We start from the raw sequence: 16,442 nt of genomic DNA, 5'->3' as shown, positions 1-16,442 counted from the left end.
GCCGCTGGGCAACTCGTATCGTGGCGCACTGACGGGGTTGGCTGGTCGCGGCCGGGGCGGCCGGGGCGCATCCAACGGCGTGGGCGCTCAGACGACCCTGCCTTTCCGCCCTCAGCCCAACGGCAATCAGACCGCCGATGGCGCACTTCGCGGTGGTCGGGGCCGAGGGGGAGGCCGTGGCGGTGCCGGTCGCGGAGGAGCGGGCCGCACCCGTGGCGGATATCATACGGTCGACAACAGTGACCCCGAAGCCGGAGTTATGAAGACCAACCCGAACTTCCGGCCCAAGAACTACTCCCAGGTTCCGCCGCCGCAAACGCTGAATCAGCGTGGCCGTGGCCGTGGAGGTGCCCGTGGTGGTAGTGGTGGAGACCGAGGTGGTAATGGATTCCGGGGTCGTGGTCGTGGGCGAGGAGCCCCGACTGTTGTTGAGGGGAATTAGATCCGGTGGGTGGCTTGTAAACTTTTGAGGGGAAGGCAAAGGAGTCTTGTAAGCGATAGGGATATCCCACTCTTGTATATTTGGGACATGTATTCTTAGTACAGATACTATGTTTCGCGGCCAGCAGTTGGGTCTCCCAATGATACATAGCTTCGCATTCCCCGAATGTGCTGTATTTGAATACGTAGTCCTATCTGCTAGGTGTAAATCTTGCTGAAATAGTAAAATGCGTTGTTGTGGCGCCTTCTTGCAAATATTCTCGAGTAGAGTACAACTTGCTTCCAAGCATGAACAACGTAGACATCGACTTGCCCATGCCCAGCCGAATTTCAACACTGACCACATCCCACCCACCCCTCTTGATTCGATGATACAATCTCCCTTCACCTCAACACACCCACTCCATCACAAACCACCACCACGACAATGTGCACCAAGCCTCCCGCCTCCCCAACCCCCCTATTGCCCTCCCTGCTCCTCCTTAAAACCCACGATTGTCTCTAGCACCCCTCAAACGCCGCCTCACAACACAACCCCCTCATCCACCCCTCTCCCTCTCCCTAACCAACACCCTCACCCCCGGATTAGGAAAAACCAACTCCCCCGCCCCCAAATTCCCAGGCCTACGTCTCTTCTCCCCCGGAAACAGCCGCAGATCGTACTGTACAAGCAGCCGGCCCAGCACCACGGCCGCCAGGCGCGCCGCGAGGTGTCGACCGGGACACACCGCTCCGCGACCTCCTCCTCCCCACCCGAAGTGCAAATTGACCGGGCTGGTGTCCGCCAAGCCGGTGTCGAAGGCGACGGCCTTGCGGAGGCGCGGGTCGATCGTGTCGGGTCGTAAGAGCGGGAGGACTTCTAGCGGGTCGCGGGTCCAGCGGAAGGCGTCGAAGCGCTCCGCGTGCGGGATTATGGTGGCGTCTCGGGAGAGCGGGCCCGCTGGGAAGGTTATTTGGGTGGCGGCGGGGAGGGTTAGGGGTAAGGATTGTTGGGTTTTGGTGGTGGTGGTGGTGGTGAAGGTAGTGAAGGTATGGGTTTTTAGGAGGGTGTAGCGGGGGTTCACTGTGTTTGAAGGGGGATGGGAGGTTAGTCGGTTGGTTTGGGGGGTATTGGGGTGAGGTGTGGGTTTGGTGCAGGGGTGTGGACTTACGTTCGCTCAGCGGATTCCATCGCAGGACCTCGCGCAGGAAACTGTCCATGAGGCCTTGGTAGGGACGGGTGATCAGACCGAATTCGTCGTCGTGCTCGATGAGGGATAGGATTTCTTCGGTCTCTATCCGCAGCGGACCGATTGTCTGGCCCTGGCCCTGACCCTGGCCCTGGGTGAGAGCGTCGTAGACGGCGTGCGTGACGAGGTTGGTGATCGGGTGGACGATTGAGAGTGTGATGGTCGACATCAGCGCTTTGGCGATGTTGGCGGGCTCCCGGTCGAAGTTGGTGGTCGCTGTGTCCAGCATCCTCTGCATGAGGTCCTGGGGCTTTTGGTATGCGCCGTCGTGAACTTCCTTGTGTTGGCGCGACTGGATTGTGGGCATGAGCAGCTCGGTCTGGGCCCAGCGGGCTCTTGCGCGGGCCCGGCGTAGGCTGGGGAGAAAGCGTGCGACGAGGGGCCGTAGGACCTGGGGCACGGGACGCAGGAGTATGATGGTTGTCAGGATGTCGCTGGTATAGCTGGGGACTGTTTCGAGCCAGAGCTCGTTCAGGTAGAGCTCCTCGCCGACGGTGAAGCGGGCGGTGGTGCGGCTGATGAGCTTGAGGACTAGTTTGTAGAGGTTGACGGGCGTCCATTTGTCTGGGCTGGTGTGTTAGTTTAGTTTAAGGCTGTGATGGAGGGGAGTGAGGTAGAGGTGTTTGTAATGGAGGTAAGGTGACACTGGATGGGAGGCTCGGGCATACGTACACTGACATCTTGGGACTTCGACGTAGAGCGCCTTGTGAAACTCATCGTTGAATTGCATAGTAATGTGCTCTGTCATGCAAGTAAGATTGCCAGTCAACCTCCGGTGTTGATATAGAAAATCGAGTAGACGTACGAAGATTCTGTTGGCTCATCTCGGCGACTGCACGAGATACATTTGTACTCCCTCTGACTACGTCAGTGTACTCGCTGAGGAGATTCTGAAGACAGAGGGATATGATCAGCAGTCAAATCATCACGAACTCTCGTATGGTTCAGCTCACCTTATGCCGTGCTCTGGCAGCGCTCAGCGTGGTTATGGGCAACTGTTCGATCTCCCATAGATACTGAAGCGGCAAAACAACCAAGTCACCGTCCGTGGTAAGGAGCCGGAATGCACGATCCTTGTACTTGAGGAAATCAAAAGATGTCAGTGTGGATTGTTGAGTTTATGATGACGGCAACGTGGAGTACCTTTCTGTAACCTTGAGCGATTTGATCGCATCCGTAAAAGTAGAACGCGAGCCGGTTGAGGACATCGGGGAGGAACCATCTGTATCGGACCGTGGGCAGTCTTGCGAGTTCATTATACAAAGGAGCGATGACAAACCGATGGAAGAAGAAGCAGACAATGAGCGTGGTTGGCAAGACAGGGAAGGTCTTCAACGCAGCCAGGTAGAGATAGATGTAAAGGTCACCCAGAAAAGACATGGTGGATGAAGTACGGCCTTTGGTGGATGGAAGAATACCAGGAAGTGAAAAGGTGGAGGAAGAAAGAAATGCAAAGAGCAACTAAATGCTCATCTGAAGCACGCCGGATAATTTCACTGCAAACGCCCCAAAATAATTTTGAAAGTTTATTATTCGGTGTATATGTACTACATATCCTATAAACACAGCATCAAGACTCCTGAACTTTTTGCTGCCCCCTTTCTCTTCCCAAGTATACCACAGATTCAACGCCAGGAGCACATGCGAAGCCAAACAGATGACCGGAGGGGAACAAGAACGACAGGAGTATCAAGGTACAAAAACAGTGACATGCAATCATTCAAGGCCCATCCATTCCCCATCAGCCTCCTCCGCTGCTTCTTCCATGGCCTCGTCCTCGCCATTGGTAGCCTCAGCATCACCATTAAGGGCAGCGAGAACAAGACTGGGTTGCTTCTTGCCTGCAAGCACAGGTTTTGCCAGGAGGAAGTTGAGATCATAGATGTTCTTGTCCGTCAGTCTCTTCAGGCTGTTATGAATCTCATCGATGACACGTTGCACAGCACGAAGCTCTGGTGCGAATGTGCCCGCATTCTCCTTGAAGTAGCGGCCATGGGCACTGAAAAGAGACTCAATCCACAGCAGATTGAACTCCAAGTGTGGAGTTTCTTCGGCAGCATGGGCGACAAAGCGAAGGAGGCGAGGGAGATAGACTGTTGGCACAGCACGCACAACATGGGGGATATCGCCTGGAGGGATGGCCTCATGAACTGCCCGGATGAGCTTCTTCTCGTTCAGACGGAATGCCATGATGAACGCCTTAAGGAATGTGTTGTCATCATCCGTTTGGCCGGTTGCTGCGGCCTGCTTGGCGGCCTGAAGGGTCTCCAAAATGCTAGACGGGGTGATCGAGATATCAAGATCATAAGGATCGAACACCACATCGGTATCCAAACTATAGATAAGGAGACCTTCCGTGGAGGCTGCACAGAATGAACGGCCAGCCGGTGAAAAGTCGACTCCTGTGACTCGGACCTCCGGTCTGACTTTCCGAGATCCGGGGTCACCACGCTTCGCACCGGGGAGGCTGCGATCGATGCGGTCCTCAACATCTGAAGCCTCACCTGCCTCATCGATAAGTTCGCGAGGGCCAGCCTCCGTCATATTGCGGCTATTGAGGATTTCCTGAGTGCCCTCGAGCGAGGTGTTGACCGACACAGTATATTTCTTCACCATCGAGCCTGTTGCTACATCATACAAACAGATGTACTTGCTGTTTCCGGCGGCCAGAATACAACTGCCGTCCGCGCTGTACTTGATGCAGCGGAAGGACTTAGTTCCTGCGGCGTTTGCGGCAGTCTGTCGGTCACTGGTCTTCCGTCCTCCTGAGACATCACGACGGCCATCAACACCGCCAATCTGTACAGCATCATTGACAGACCAGAATGTCAACTGGCCATCCAAACTGGACGCAGCAACCTGCTTGCCATCGGGTCTGAAAGCGACATCCAACACATCAGCCTGTAGTTGCAAGGGCTCACTCGTCTGCGTCCGGCCGAAAATGCTCCAGATGCGGACAGTGTGATCCCAACTACCACTCACCAAGTGGTTACCGTCAGCTGCAAATGAGAGGGCCGAAACAGGGCCCTCGTGGCCGGCAAGTTGATCGAGCAGTTGTCCCGTTTGCACGGACCAGACATGAATATCGAATGAGTCCGGAGAGCCAGCGCAAACAACCTCACCACTTGGGTCAACTGCGAGTGAGGAGAAAGACAACCGAGTCGGAGCAGTAAATGTCCGGAAGTTTCGGTAGCGGATAAGATCCCAAGCTCTGATAGAGCCGTCCAATGACGCTGTAAACAGAACATTTCCCTTCTTGGAAAACTCGCATGCCGTAACTCCGCTTGTGTGTTCCGTGAAGGTCACAATGCAGAAACCAGATTTGACATCCCAGACTTTGATCTTTCCGTCATCTGCTGCAGTCACAACTCTTTGACCGTCGGGAGAATATGTCAGAGTGTTCATAGAGTCGAGGTGGCCTTGTTGCTTCAAGATGTACGATTCAGATTGCCATTCCCACACCAACAGTTGTCCATGCTTGGAGGAGCCAAATGCCAACCACTCGCCCGATTTGTTGATTGTCACGCAGTCGATGTTGCTTTGAGAAACACTGCACTGACGTTAGTCTTGTCCGATAGAGTTTAGGCGCATATGCATACCTCAATTGGTGAATTTGATTGAACTCCGGCATGTCATAAAGCCCGAACAACCCGTTAGAGAACCCAACAACCAAGAGATTCGTGGGCGCATGGAAAGCAGCACAGTTGACCTTAGCGTCATTCTGCATGAAGAAATCCTTCTTGACAATCCTCCACCGGGCATCCGCAATATCTTCCATAGTCTCCGGATCCTTCTTTGTAACATATTCCCATCGGAAGACAGCACCGTCGGAACTGATAGTGTAAATCTACCCATGCTTAGTGCACATTCAAGGGCAAGATGATTCCCAGACTTACCGATTCTTGGTCGGCAGAGAAATAGGCGGCTTTCACTCCCTGACGATGGCCAGCCAGCGTTGTGGGCTCAAAGCCCTCTTCCGGATCCAAGCTCCATATCCGCGCGGTCAAATCCTTGGAGGCTGTGATAAGGAAGCGGGAGTCGCTCGACCACTCGAGATGTTGGACCACATCGAAATGCCCGGCGAGATCGCGGTGCAGGACAAAAGGCGCAAACTCAATCTCTCCATTGTTGTCGGTACCAGGCGTAGTCGGGGTGTTCCAGAACTGCAGCCGTCTTCCTACACCCACAGCGAAAAAGCGACCGGATGGGGCGAACTTAAGGGCGGAGACACGGCCTTTGAAAGAGAAGTGGTGGATGACAATTCGGCGCAAGAAGTTGGTCAGGATGGCGCGGCCATTCTCGTCAATAGTCAAGAGGAGTTTTCCATTCGGGGAGAGCGCCAGATGATCGATGTTGGTGCGATGCGCGAAGGGAAGTGTATAAGAAGTGTTGCTTCGCAAGGAAGATAGTATTAGTATAAAATGCCGACATTCTCAACGGGCGGAAGCACATACTGTACTAAGTCGAAGACCGAGACCTGGTTTCCCACCGGAGAGAGCAGAGAGTTGCCATCGGGTGTGAAGAGCAGATTACCTTTGCGATAAACCGTCCCCAGTAGGTTGGAAAACTAGATATAGCTGTCAGTTTCAATGCTCCTGCTTTCTTTGCTGCTTTTTGTCTTCGGAGGAATAAGAGTCGCAAAGAGCAGTGAGCTCACCTTAAAATCCGTCTTCATTGTCGCCGACCGGATCCGTTCGCACCGCAGCAAGCCTTCCTCTAGTCTTTAATTCATCGGTCGATCTTCAAAAAAATCGGCCTGCCCAAAACGGACGATAAGGAACGGATCGACTGTTCTTCCGACCCCGACCGCATTAGTCTTCAATAGTGCTAGCGCCATCCGGGGCCTTAGTCTGACCGGCTAGTCCCAATGAGGTATTTTGCAGCCTGAGGCTTGCACCTTTCCCCTTCTTCCCCCTCAATCACTGCAGTCACGCTCGCTTGTTTGCATTCTGTTTGCTCGGGGGGCGGATTCAGGGGCAGCAACCAGTCGAAGAAGGCACGACTTCCCGATCTATCATCCCATTCCATCCCCAAAGTCTCCCTCGCTCTCTCTTTCTTCCTCTAACTCATTCCCCCCCCCCCGACGGTCATTGTCTCATCCTATTTCTACTCCGCTTCTCGTCGTCTGTCCTCTCGTTTAATTCTTCTCTCTCTTCTACCCCGTTGGCCCCATCGCCCCATTCGTCCTAGGCCAGCGCTGTCCTTCTCCCGCCATCCTCTATTTACTTCGTCTCGTACCGCTTCTTCAATAAGTTCCAGCTCAACCCCTTACCATCATGTCTTCTACCGAAACCGCCTCCCCCATTGGCATTGCCAACGTATGTATTACGATAAGCAAACATTGTCTCTTGATCTGAAAAGAACATGAAACTGACAATTCGATATGAATAGCTTCCCAACCAGCGGTATGCCATGCGAAACAATGCCAGCCACGACCGGTACTAACGAAGATGTCCAGACACAAGATCGTTGCTAAGCGTGGTGCTGCTTTCACGATTATGGTTGGTTAACCATGAACCCAAAATCCCATAGCAGGACCAAGCTCATTAGATGAATATAGGTTGCTGGAGAATCTGGCTTGGGAAAGACCACCTTTATCAACACTTTGTTCTCCACAACTATCAAGAACTACGCCGATCACAAGCGCCGTCATCAGAAGCAGGTCGACCGAACTGTTGAGATTGAGATCACCAAGGCGGAGCTTGAGGAGAAGTTCTTTAAAGGTTATTAGCGAATATTCCTGGCACTCCGAACAATGGCTAATGCTCCGGTTGTCGCTGTAGTTCGCCTGACTGTTATCGATACCCCCGGCTTTGGAGACTATGTCAACAACCGCGACTCCTGGCAACCAATCATTGAATTCCTCGACGACCAGCATGAATCCTACATGCTGCAAGAGCAGCAGCCCCGCCGCTCCGATAAGATCGATATGCGTGTGCACGCTTGCTTGTACTTCATCCGCCCTACTGGACACACCCTGAAGCCTTTGGACATTGAGGTCATGAAGCGCCTCAGCTCCCGTGTCAACCTCATCCCCGTCATCGCCAAGGCCGATACCCTGAGCCCTACCGACTTGGCCCGTTATAAGCAGAGAGTGAGCAATCCGCATGAAGTCCACTAAGTACAAGCATTGACGTTTGTGACTTTCATAGATCCGTGCCGTCATCGAGGCCCAGGGCATCAAGATTTACACTCCCCCAATCGAGGAAGACGACGAGCACGCCGCTACCCATGCGCGCAGCCTCATGGCCGCCATGCCCTTCGCAGTTATCGGATCGGAGAAGGACGTCAAGACCAGCGACAACCGGGTTGTGAAGGGTCGCCAATACGCTTGGGGTGTTGCCGAAGTTGAGAATGAGGATCACTGCGATTTCAAGAAGCTGCGCTCGATCCTAATCCGCACTCACATGCTGGACCTTATCCACACCACCGAAGAACAACACTACGAAGCGTACCGTGCGCAACAGATGGAAACTCGCAAGTTCGGCGAGGCTCGCCCCAGGAAGCTCGACAACCCCAAGTTCAAGGAAGAGGAAGAGAACCTGCGCAAGCGTTTCACCGAGCAGGTCAAGGTTGAGGAACAGCGATTCCGCCAGTGGGAGCAGAAGCTTATTTCGGAGAGAGACCGTCTCAACAAGGACCTGGAGGCTACACACGCTGCGTATGTCTTGCACACCTCACATTCAGAGTCTCATTATGCTGACCGATCGCAGTATCAAATCTCTCGAGCAGGAGATCGAGTCACTGCAGGGCTCTTCCACTCGGAGCCACGGACGTCGTTGAGATACTTCAGGACTGGCTTCGACTGTGTATCGGGCGGAAGGAAAAGCAGACGAACTGTGATTTCTACGCGACTAATATCTTTACATCTGACTACCCCTTCAACTTTCTTCTTTTCATGTTGATTTTCGGATTTTTTTTGTGCTCAGGGGGACTATACGTCTCGAGCCGTGACGCCCAACACGGACCGGTTTGTTCGTTCTTCTGATTTTCCTTCTGGCAACTAGCGATGGTTCTGACTACATCTTCGATAATAACCCACTTGTACTTCGTAGCATGTCAATACAGATTTAATTAGTGCATGGGAGTTTTGGTGGACCGAATAGAATGTTGCAGCGGCCGGAAATGCGGAGTAAGGCCGTGGTCCGCCGGCGGTGAGCCGCAGCTCCATCTTTCCCCAATCTTTATGCCGCCCGGTTTCTTTTCCCTGCATCCCCGCACATAGCGCGATCTCTTGAGCAATTAGACTAGGTTGAAAGTCGTCTGGTAATTCTTCAATCTCGTTTCTCCAATGTCGAGCAAACGGTTTCCCACGCAGTTAGTCCACACACTCAAGACGCACAATGGTGAGGCTTGTCCTGCATCGCGACAGCCTCGAACCGCCTCTGACGTATACAGGACCCGTCAACGCGGTGACATTTTCTAGCTATCCCGGAACTTACGTGCTCACCGGGTCGAGCGATCGTGCTGTGCACCTCTCGCGGGCGGTCCCTACTAGCAACAATGGCACCGTGATCGAAACGACCTCTCCGATCCAGCGATACGAAGCGCACGGATACTCGGTGCTCGACGTTGCCGTCGCCGCCGATAATGCGCGGTTCGCAAGCGTCGGCGGAGACAGACAAGTGTTCTTGTGGGATGTCGAGCAAGGAGGGACCATCCGACGCTGGGGTGGACACAATGCGCGAGTGGAAGCGGTTCAGTTCGCTGGCGACGGCGATTCGGTCGTGGTGTCTGGTATGTTTTTTTCTTTCTTTTAGGAGCCGCGATCGACTAAGACAGCCCACCATAGGTAGCGCGGACACGACGATCAACCTGTGGGATTGCAAGTCCAACTCGCACAAGCCGATCCAGACGCTGCCGGAAGCGCGTGATACCGTTTCCTCGCTGCACGTGCACATGCCGACCTACTCCATTGCCAGCGGCAGCTACGACGGCCGCATGCGCGTCTACGATATCCGCATGGGGCGGACCACGGTCGATGTCCTGGCGCATCCGGTCACGAGCGTGCGCTGCTCGGCGGACGGGCACGCCGTGCTGGCGTCGACGCTGGACGGGCGGATCCGCATGCTCGATCGCAGTGACGGGAAACTCCTGCAGGCATTCGGTGGCGGGGGCGAGAAGGAGAATGCTAGAAGGGAAGGGGAGGAGAGGAGTAGTTTCACGCTGGGGCAGCCGGGTTCCCTCGTTTACCGGAACCGCGAGCTGCGGATTCGATCCGTCTTCGCCAAGGCGGATGCTGTTGTTCTGAGCGGTGGGGAAGCTGAGACGGTGAGCGGTAATAGCGCCGCGGCCGCGGGGGCGGCTGGTGGTCAGGCAGCCGTGTTCGCTTGGGATGTGCTCAGCGGAGAGGTTCTTGCTGCTGTTCCTGCTGGTCAGGGGGTGAAGGCTGTTAGTGCCGTGGCGTGGAATGAGAAGGGTGGTTGTTGGGCCGGGGGGTGCTCGGATGGTATGTTTTTCTGTTCTCCCTCAATTCTTCTTCTGTCGGCTACTTTGAGCCGCCTATCTCGTGCCTTTCGACCAACACCCGGGCAAATTCTTTGGGATCTCTTCCTCACTAATCCGGGTCACAGGCACCGTCAAAGTCTATCGCTAGCCCCGGAAAAAATAAAACGGCGGTGGGTGAGATTCGAGCTGAGCTGAGAGGTCATGGCATAAAACCCAGCCATCGGGACCAATCAATCTTTCCAGTCCATCTCCAACTGCTTCTGCGCTTTGACAACTTGGCTGCTTACGCTTGTTCGTATTTCACTCTAACCACGAGAACCGACTGGCTACCGTGCCTTGGGATTTGGCTCAACGCCACCAGACGCCCACGTGTGCGTTTTTTTTTTTTTTTTTCGAGGGTCTTATCGAGATTTGAGAACGACACTAAAGTGTCAGCCTCATATACCCTTGCCTAGCCTGATTCAATGCCGCGGACAGCCGACAGTGACGTGACGAGAACAAAAGCACACAGCCACCTGCTGCTTCAGCTGAAAACTCTGGGGTCATACTCGAAAGAATCACACCTCAATCACGCAACATACTTGCCTACCTACTATATCACCTTCTCTAATCACAGCAACCCGAAGCTCGCCGCCGGGTGGCCTTACTTATCCGCTCGAGGCCGAGGGGGGCTATTGCCCAGTTGGGTACTTGGTCATGGTCACTGCACCTCCTTACCACCTAAGTACCTTAGGACAGGACCACTTACCACCAACACCCACAGCATCCTCATGATTTCCCAAATTTGAGAGCAGCACAACCTTCACCGAAGATATCCGAACCAACCCACCTCTACATTTCGTCCCCCCTCCAACCGCCGTCCAATCGGCCACCCCTAGAGGCCATTATCCGCCATCCCACGCCTCTGCCGATCCACTTGCTCAGAAGGAGGAAGATGGGCCCTTAATCGTTGCTCTTATATAGAAAGCGTTAGAAGCGAAGCCGCATCATCCAGTGGATGGAACCGTGAACTTACCGATCCCGCGGGCTCAGACCTAGCAGACCTAGGCAATGGGTCTGGTTTGGCACGGACTTAGCATATTTCCTCCTGTAACTTACACTACACTAGTTATTATGGCTTACTCTACACGACGGAGAATACTACAGCACAGCACAGTACAATAGAGTTCATATCAAACTATCTTATGATACACTACACTACACTATCTATCTACAGAGTCTAGGAGTTCTGGGCTTTCAATAATCGCCCCCACCCACCATTGATACCGAACCTGGAATCAATATTCCATTCCGCGCACGGGGGTGTACTGTACAGTATACGGTACTGTAGACACCGTGTAGTAACGAATGTACTGTATGAGGGTATTGTGATATCACATCTCGACTTACTAACTTACTCACCCTCGTCCAGTTCCCGGGTCCGGGTCCAGTCCTGCCAGGCGGTTGGATATCATATCCGCATATGATCGGTCCAATACCTCCAGAGTTCATCTGGGGGAGGGAAAAAGGGGGAGGGGGGGCAGAAAGTGGAACATCGTCTCGAGATGGTTATGCAGGGGCGCTGCGTTGCTTGCAATTTGACTTACCGGTATGTGATGAAGTTACCAGTAGGCAACTCAGCTGCGAACCTACTGTACTTTCTGTCTGGGTAGACTATCAAATATGTTCAGTGTTGGTGGCCTACAGTACAGGATGTAGTAGTCTACGGTCGAGTATGGAGTACAGGATGTTATACATTACCGTGAACACGTACGAAGTGAAACGGGCATAGAATGGTGAAGCAGGTTTGCTCCGTAGTGGGTTCTGAGCTTGTTACGATGAAGGTAGGTAGGTAGGTAGGTAGGTTGGTAATGAGGCGTCCGGTCGACGGTGGGCAAGCCACCACCATTACACTGCTAGGAGGAGGCAGACGGGCAAGGAGGCAACGTCTCAGGTGGCGAGCGGGCTTGTTGCCTCTTCTTGCCCCTGAGACTTGATTGTACACTTGGGATATACAATACACGGGATGTGGCAACGGACATTGTCCCGCGGGCATGGCAGTGTTGCCTAGATACCAGTCACCTATTGAGTACACCCCGGCAAGAGAAGGAAAGGTTCTGGACAGAAATTCAGTTCAATCTGAAACAAATGGTATTTCGCCATAGTTATCGGCTACTCCGTGATCTCACGGCCAGTCAATCCTTCCTATGCATGCACGGATCACGGTATCAACATGAATCACCTCAGCGATGCCACCGACTAGCCACATGCTTGCTTAGTCTGCTATATCGCCGTCAAGTACTGTCACAATAACAATAAAAAAAGATTATGGACAATCCGAATCCTCTACCAGCCCAAAAAGATCCCACGAAAATGTCCCACAATGACAGTAAACTAAATTCAAATGGCCGACGTAAATGCAATAATCCTGGAAGATTTTGTTTTCAAGCACAAGAAACAATCAAACAACTTTTCGGGAGAGGTCATGCAGCGTAAACAACGTTTCCTAAACACCCAATTTCGCTTTGCCTGGCGTGGAGTAATTTTGTGAAAGAAGAAGAAGAAAGGGGAGAAAAAATGATATGGGAGTATGCAAATAGCGCCAGGAACACACAATGCAAGAAACGGCGAGGTCAATGCAACAATTTGGTATCTGGACGCAAAGCAACAAAAACTTTGTAGTAGAAACACAACAACAGAATTTTTAGGGGGGGGGGAGAGAATGTGTGAGCCTTTTCGTGTAAGGCAGCGAACGGCAAAGCTAAATCTCGAGAGCCTCAATTGCGGCTTCGGGCTCGTGACTTTCCGCTTCCAAGGCATCCACGGCACGGTGCAACTCATGCTCACCAACCAGAATGGTGCCCGCGCGGGCGGTGCTGAGGAAACTAATCTCCACGGCATCCATCGACAGGTCCATGTCGGGTTGCAAACGATGGGTTGCCACGTTGGCGTCGAGGCCAAGAGGTCGCACTGGTCCACCGGATCCCCAGCTGGAGGAGAGGAAAGGTTTGAAGGCGCTGTCCAGAGAGGTGCCCGAACCATTGTAGGAACGAGACAAGAAAGTGGATACATCGGGGTCCTCATCGTCGCGGGCATGAGTAGCATCGGCGAGTCGACTGGCAACGCCACAAACGATACCTGTCGCCTCAAGGGGCAGTTTGCGCAGATCCAGCATGATGGGAACTAATATCTCCTCCTTCGACCCGAGTAGAAGACTGGACTCCTCATCTTCGTCCGCAGTTGTGGAGTTTCCATGGGAGAACCGCGGAAGAAGCCGTTTTTCCAGAAGAAGAGATGCCGCGGGATCAGCAGCGGTCAAGGTAAGTGACAGAAACCGTGGTTTATCGACAATCAATGTAGTGGTGAGTGCCTCCCGGAGAATCTCAATGGAGCTGGTGTTGCTGCTGAATTGATGGTGGGCCGCGCAATGCACTAGACGAAGCGAGCGATCGACAGATGGGATAATGTGGTTCTTGCGTAGTGACGAGAAGGTGCGCACTTGTAGCTCATCTAAAGATGAAGGAGGAGGAGTAGCCGGAGGGGAACTCAAACTACTTGCCGAACGAGAGGAAACAGGGCTGAAGCAGCTACCGTACTGGGCCTGATTGTTGTTGATGAACGCCTCCGTTGACAGTTCAAACTGGAAGCCACGCTTCTCCAGCGTTTCGATCACTTGAGTCTTGCTGCGCAGGGGGACAATGATGTAATCCGAGAAGTAGGTCGAGATGAAGAAGATGGAACTACATCATTCCAGTCAGTGGGCTGCTCAAAATCTCGAACCGATCGGTACGTACATTCCTGCCATAGCCAGTGGCCGGGTGAGTTCCAGGACCCGCTGGCCAGCTTCCAGACCCTCGCCGTACACCTGCATGGCAATGAAATCATCGTGGCTGATCGATAGGCGACTCTGGCTGGACGAATTGCTGCGAAGGAACTTATCGACCAATGGCGCGAAGTACTGATTGGCAAGCTGTCTTGGACACATGATTGAGCATTCCACCGGGGTGATAGAGAGGTTCAAGAATGCGGGCTGCGTATGTTTGAGCATTTCGGCACGGCCGAAATCCTGGCCTTCCGTTCGAGCCTCAGTGATCGGAGACACCTCATGAAAGAGCACCTGCAGGATCGGGTTGAGGAAGAACGGGTAGAGATCCAGTGGAATATGCACCAGGGCCAGTCGATCTTCCTGTATTATTTCCACGGTGGTGGTTAGTGAGACGAGCTTGAGCGGAGTAGATGCCATGATGTGTTGTCTGGATGGAAAAGGACATGGCAAGCAGGGTGTTCGATTGATGTGGAGGATAAGTCAAGGCTCACCATGAACTGGACCTGGGCAGAGATTAGAGACAGTGATTGCTCCATCTTGCTAGAATCTGTGGGCAGAGAAGGGCCGCAAAAGGCGTTAATTCACTGTAGTGACAGCCGATGACCCGGCAAAGTAGACAGTTAAATCAGGTCAAGGTAGTGTCGGCACGATCTAATACCAGTTAGAGGTAAGAAGCGCAAATAAATAGTGTGGAGACTCACAGTATAGATCAAGATCGATCAGTAGAGAAAAGGAAAGAGATAGGAGTAGAAAGGAGCAAAAGGATCGATGAGATTTCAGTGATAAAAGAGTAGACGGCCCAGTAATAAAGTATGTATGGAGCCACCAGGCTGCGGCTGTACAGTGCAGTGCAGTGCAGTGCAGTGCAGTGTAGTGTAGTGCAGGCAAGGCAGATCAATCGCCCGGGCGATCACTTTAATCTGGGGGATTATGACGCCAGACGGAAGGTTGAGTCAGGATCCTTGGTTTGCTTTTTCTTTCTGTGCTTGAAAGACCTGAATAGTTCGTAGCCTCGATTGCTCATTGTTCTCCCACCCCTGGTTACGCCATTGTTTGAGCAGATGATATCAATTCAAGTGTAGCACGGAAGACGGGATTCAGTAGATCATCGATGCAGAAGGCAATTGAGGAGATTACGGCATGTAGGAGGAATTTGCGTCACCGTCGATTGGGTGGAGAGGGAGGGTGATTGTGGTCTTGTGAGAGGATAGAGGAGATTGAAGGTTAATTGAGGGTGAAGAAAAGAGGCAGAAGTCGAAGAAGAGGCAGATGAGGGGAAGCACCAAAAGAGGATTTGAGTTAATAGTTCAGTTGTTGCAGGAGGCAGAAGAGGAGAAGAGCTTAGTTGAGAGGTGGAAAGCAGGTGACTCGACCACCACCACGACCACCACCTCGTGGCTGATGATGCGATGCAATTCGTCTGTTCCCTCCAACCACACTCACTTACTCACTCACTCTCTTTTCTCTTTTCTCTCTTCTACTACGACACTGACTCAACTGACTCAATGTAATGGATGGATGGGTGGAGTCTGGACCAGTTCCTGTCCGGCTTCGAAAATGTGACCCTGCGACCTGACCGTTTCAGCGACAGTTCCACAGCGGATATTCGGCTGGTTGTGACCAGAGTATGAAGTAGTAATCCAGATTCTGTCAGTTACTGTTTGAGACAGCCAGAAAAGAAAACGAAAAAGAAAAAAAGAAAAGGAAGAAAAGTTTAGTTCACTGCTGATTATGACTGGCTGCAGGACAAGATAGAAACCCGACAAGAGACACACAGACACACTCGCGTTTCTTCTACCAGTCCTGTACTGTATCAGTGTACCTCGTGCGATTCCTTCCCAAGCCAAGAACGAATCGAAAAAGAGATCTGAGAATGAGTGCAGACTGACCGAACGATCTCTAGTTCTTATCCTTCTTTTTTTTTTTTTTTTTTTTCTCTTGCGCTCACACAACCTCGACAACCACAAACCTTTTTACCTAATACTTCGAATCGAGTCATTCCAACGCCCTTTTTCCGGCCTTTATCTCTGTCTCCAGCTGCCAGGCTCCACCGGGACCCAGACTGCTTATCAGTAGAACCAGCAAATCCCTTTGGATGGCGCCCCCGCGCTAGGCGCTGGTCCCGACCGAAGTGTTGCCCTGTGCTCAACTGCTCGGATGGATGATCGCTGGTTTTAGAGGGTTAAGTTTGCTGCTCTCTTTTTTTTCTCTCTGGTTGATGCCCATCAATCAGAGCGCGCGCGCGCACGGATCGATAAGCGGACGCCTCTGGTTTGGCCGCCAACGCCAGCCCTCTTCTCACGGCGCAATCACTCTCTCTCCCTCCCATCCTGCGCAAACCTTAGACAGCACCACCTCCTTACCTTCTCGGCTCCCCCGCACTTTCCAGGGGCAAGGATGTTCTTGTGTGATGAACGTGTGGGAGGAAAAAAAACAAGAAGCTGCTGGCTTACTAGTCAGGCACCACGGTCGCGCAAATCAGCCATTGATCCAGTCACACAGGGTCATCCTGCAGTGGA

General features: G+C 52.8%; 5 protein-coding genes across 5 annotated transcripts; 2 read left to right on the top strand and 3 right to left on the bottom strand.

Moving 5' to 3' along the window:
- Positions 1-980: 980 nt before the first annotated feature.
- Positions 981-3,050, bottom strand: BO82DRAFT_434908 (cytochrome P450; the record flags this gene model as incomplete). Its single annotated transcript, XM_025640985.1, has 6 exons — positions 981-1,504; positions 1,593-2,234; positions 2,343-2,411; positions 2,476-2,560; positions 2,624-2,749; positions 2,814-3,050. The coding sequence occupies 6 exons, from the start codon at positions 3,048-3,050 to the stop codon at positions 981-983; spliced, it is 1,683 nt and encodes a 560-aa protein (XP_025488685.1).
- A 133-nt stretch (positions 3,051-3,183) lies between these two features.
- Positions 3,184-6,387, bottom strand: BO82DRAFT_357205 (snoRNA-binding rRNA-processing protein PWP2). The gene is made up of 5 exons (XM_025635956.1): positions 6,328-6,387; positions 6,125-6,237; positions 5,567-6,062; positions 5,270-5,517; positions 3,184-5,220 (listed from the first exon to the last, which is right to left on the bottom strand). Exons 1-5 carry the CDS (start codon positions 6,343-6,345, stop codon positions 3,387-3,389), a joined length of 2,709 nt encoding a protein of 902 aa, XP_025488684.1. The 5' UTR covers positions 6,346-6,387; the 3' UTR covers positions 3,184-3,386.
- A 435-nt stretch (positions 6,388-6,822) lies between these two features.
- On the top strand, positions 6,823-8,740 carry aspC (septin CDC12). The gene is made up of 7 exons (XM_025630193.1): positions 6,823-6,988; positions 7,062-7,075; positions 7,129-7,171; positions 7,231-7,393; positions 7,454-7,764; positions 7,823-8,331; positions 8,384-8,740. The coding sequence occupies exons 1-7, from the start codon at positions 6,947-6,949 to the stop codon at positions 8,451-8,453; spliced, it is 1,152 nt and encodes a 383-aa protein (XP_025488683.1). The 5' UTR covers positions 6,823-6,946; the 3' UTR covers positions 8,454-8,740.
- BO82DRAFT_421574 (WD40 repeat domain-containing protein) lies at positions 8,564-10,266 on the top strand (the record flags this gene model as incomplete). Its single annotated transcript, XM_025640177.1, has 4 exons — positions 8,564-9,016; positions 9,069-9,407; positions 9,463-10,119; positions 10,244-10,266. The coding sequence occupies exons 1-4, from the start codon at positions 8,962-8,964 to the stop codon at positions 10,264-10,266; spliced, it is 1,074 nt and encodes a 357-aa protein (XP_025488682.1). The 5' UTR covers positions 8,564-8,961.
- Positions 10,267-12,858: 2,592 nt separating this feature from the next.
- BO82DRAFT_291175 (ACT domain-containing protein) lies at positions 12,859-14,459 on the bottom strand (the record flags this gene model as incomplete). Its single annotated transcript, XM_025631716.1, has 3 exons — positions 12,859-13,837; positions 13,892-14,283; positions 14,415-14,459. 3 exons carry the CDS (start codon positions 14,457-14,459, stop codon positions 12,859-12,861), a joined length of 1,416 nt encoding a protein of 471 aa, XP_025488681.1.
- Positions 14,460-16,442: the final 1,983 nt, after the last annotated feature.

Source organism: Aspergillus uvarum, assembly GCF_003184745.1.
Source record: "Aspergillus uvarum CBS 121591 unplaced genomic scaffold BO82scaffold_55, whole genome shotgun sequence".
Lineage (NCBI taxonomy): Eukaryota > Fungi > Ascomycota > Eurotiomycetes > Eurotiales > Aspergillaceae > Aspergillus > Aspergillus uvarum.
The sequence above is the reverse complement of the archived record's forward strand: the minus strand, read 5'-3'. Positions and strand labels throughout refer to the sequence as shown.

What these genes read in the sequence shown, in the direction of transcription:
- BO82DRAFT_357205 (XM_025635956.1), bottom strand. An exon ending in TCGGTCTTCGACTTAGTACA is followed by an intron (nt 6,063 to 6,124) that starts GTATGTGCTTCC and finishes TTCCTTGCGAAG; the next exon opens with CAACACTTCTTATACACTTC. An exon ending in TCTCTGCCGACCAAGAATCG is followed by an intron (nt 5,518 to 5,566) that starts GTAAGTCTGGGA and finishes AAGCATGGGTAG; the next exon opens with ATTTACACTATCAGTTCCGA.
- aspC (XM_025630193.1), top strand. Translation starts at nt 6,947, where the DNA reads ATGTCTTCTACCGAAACCGCCTCCCCCATTGGCATTGCCAAC. An exon ending in GTGCTGCTTTCACGATTATG is followed by an intron (nt 7,172 to 7,230) that starts GTTGGTTAACCA and finishes AGATGAATATAG; the next exon opens with GTTGCTGGAGAATCTGGCTT. An exon ending in CTGGAGGCTACACACGCTGC is followed by an intron (nt 8,332 to 8,383) that starts GTATGTCTTGCA and finishes GACCGATCGCAG; the next exon opens with TATCAAATCTCTCGAGCAGG.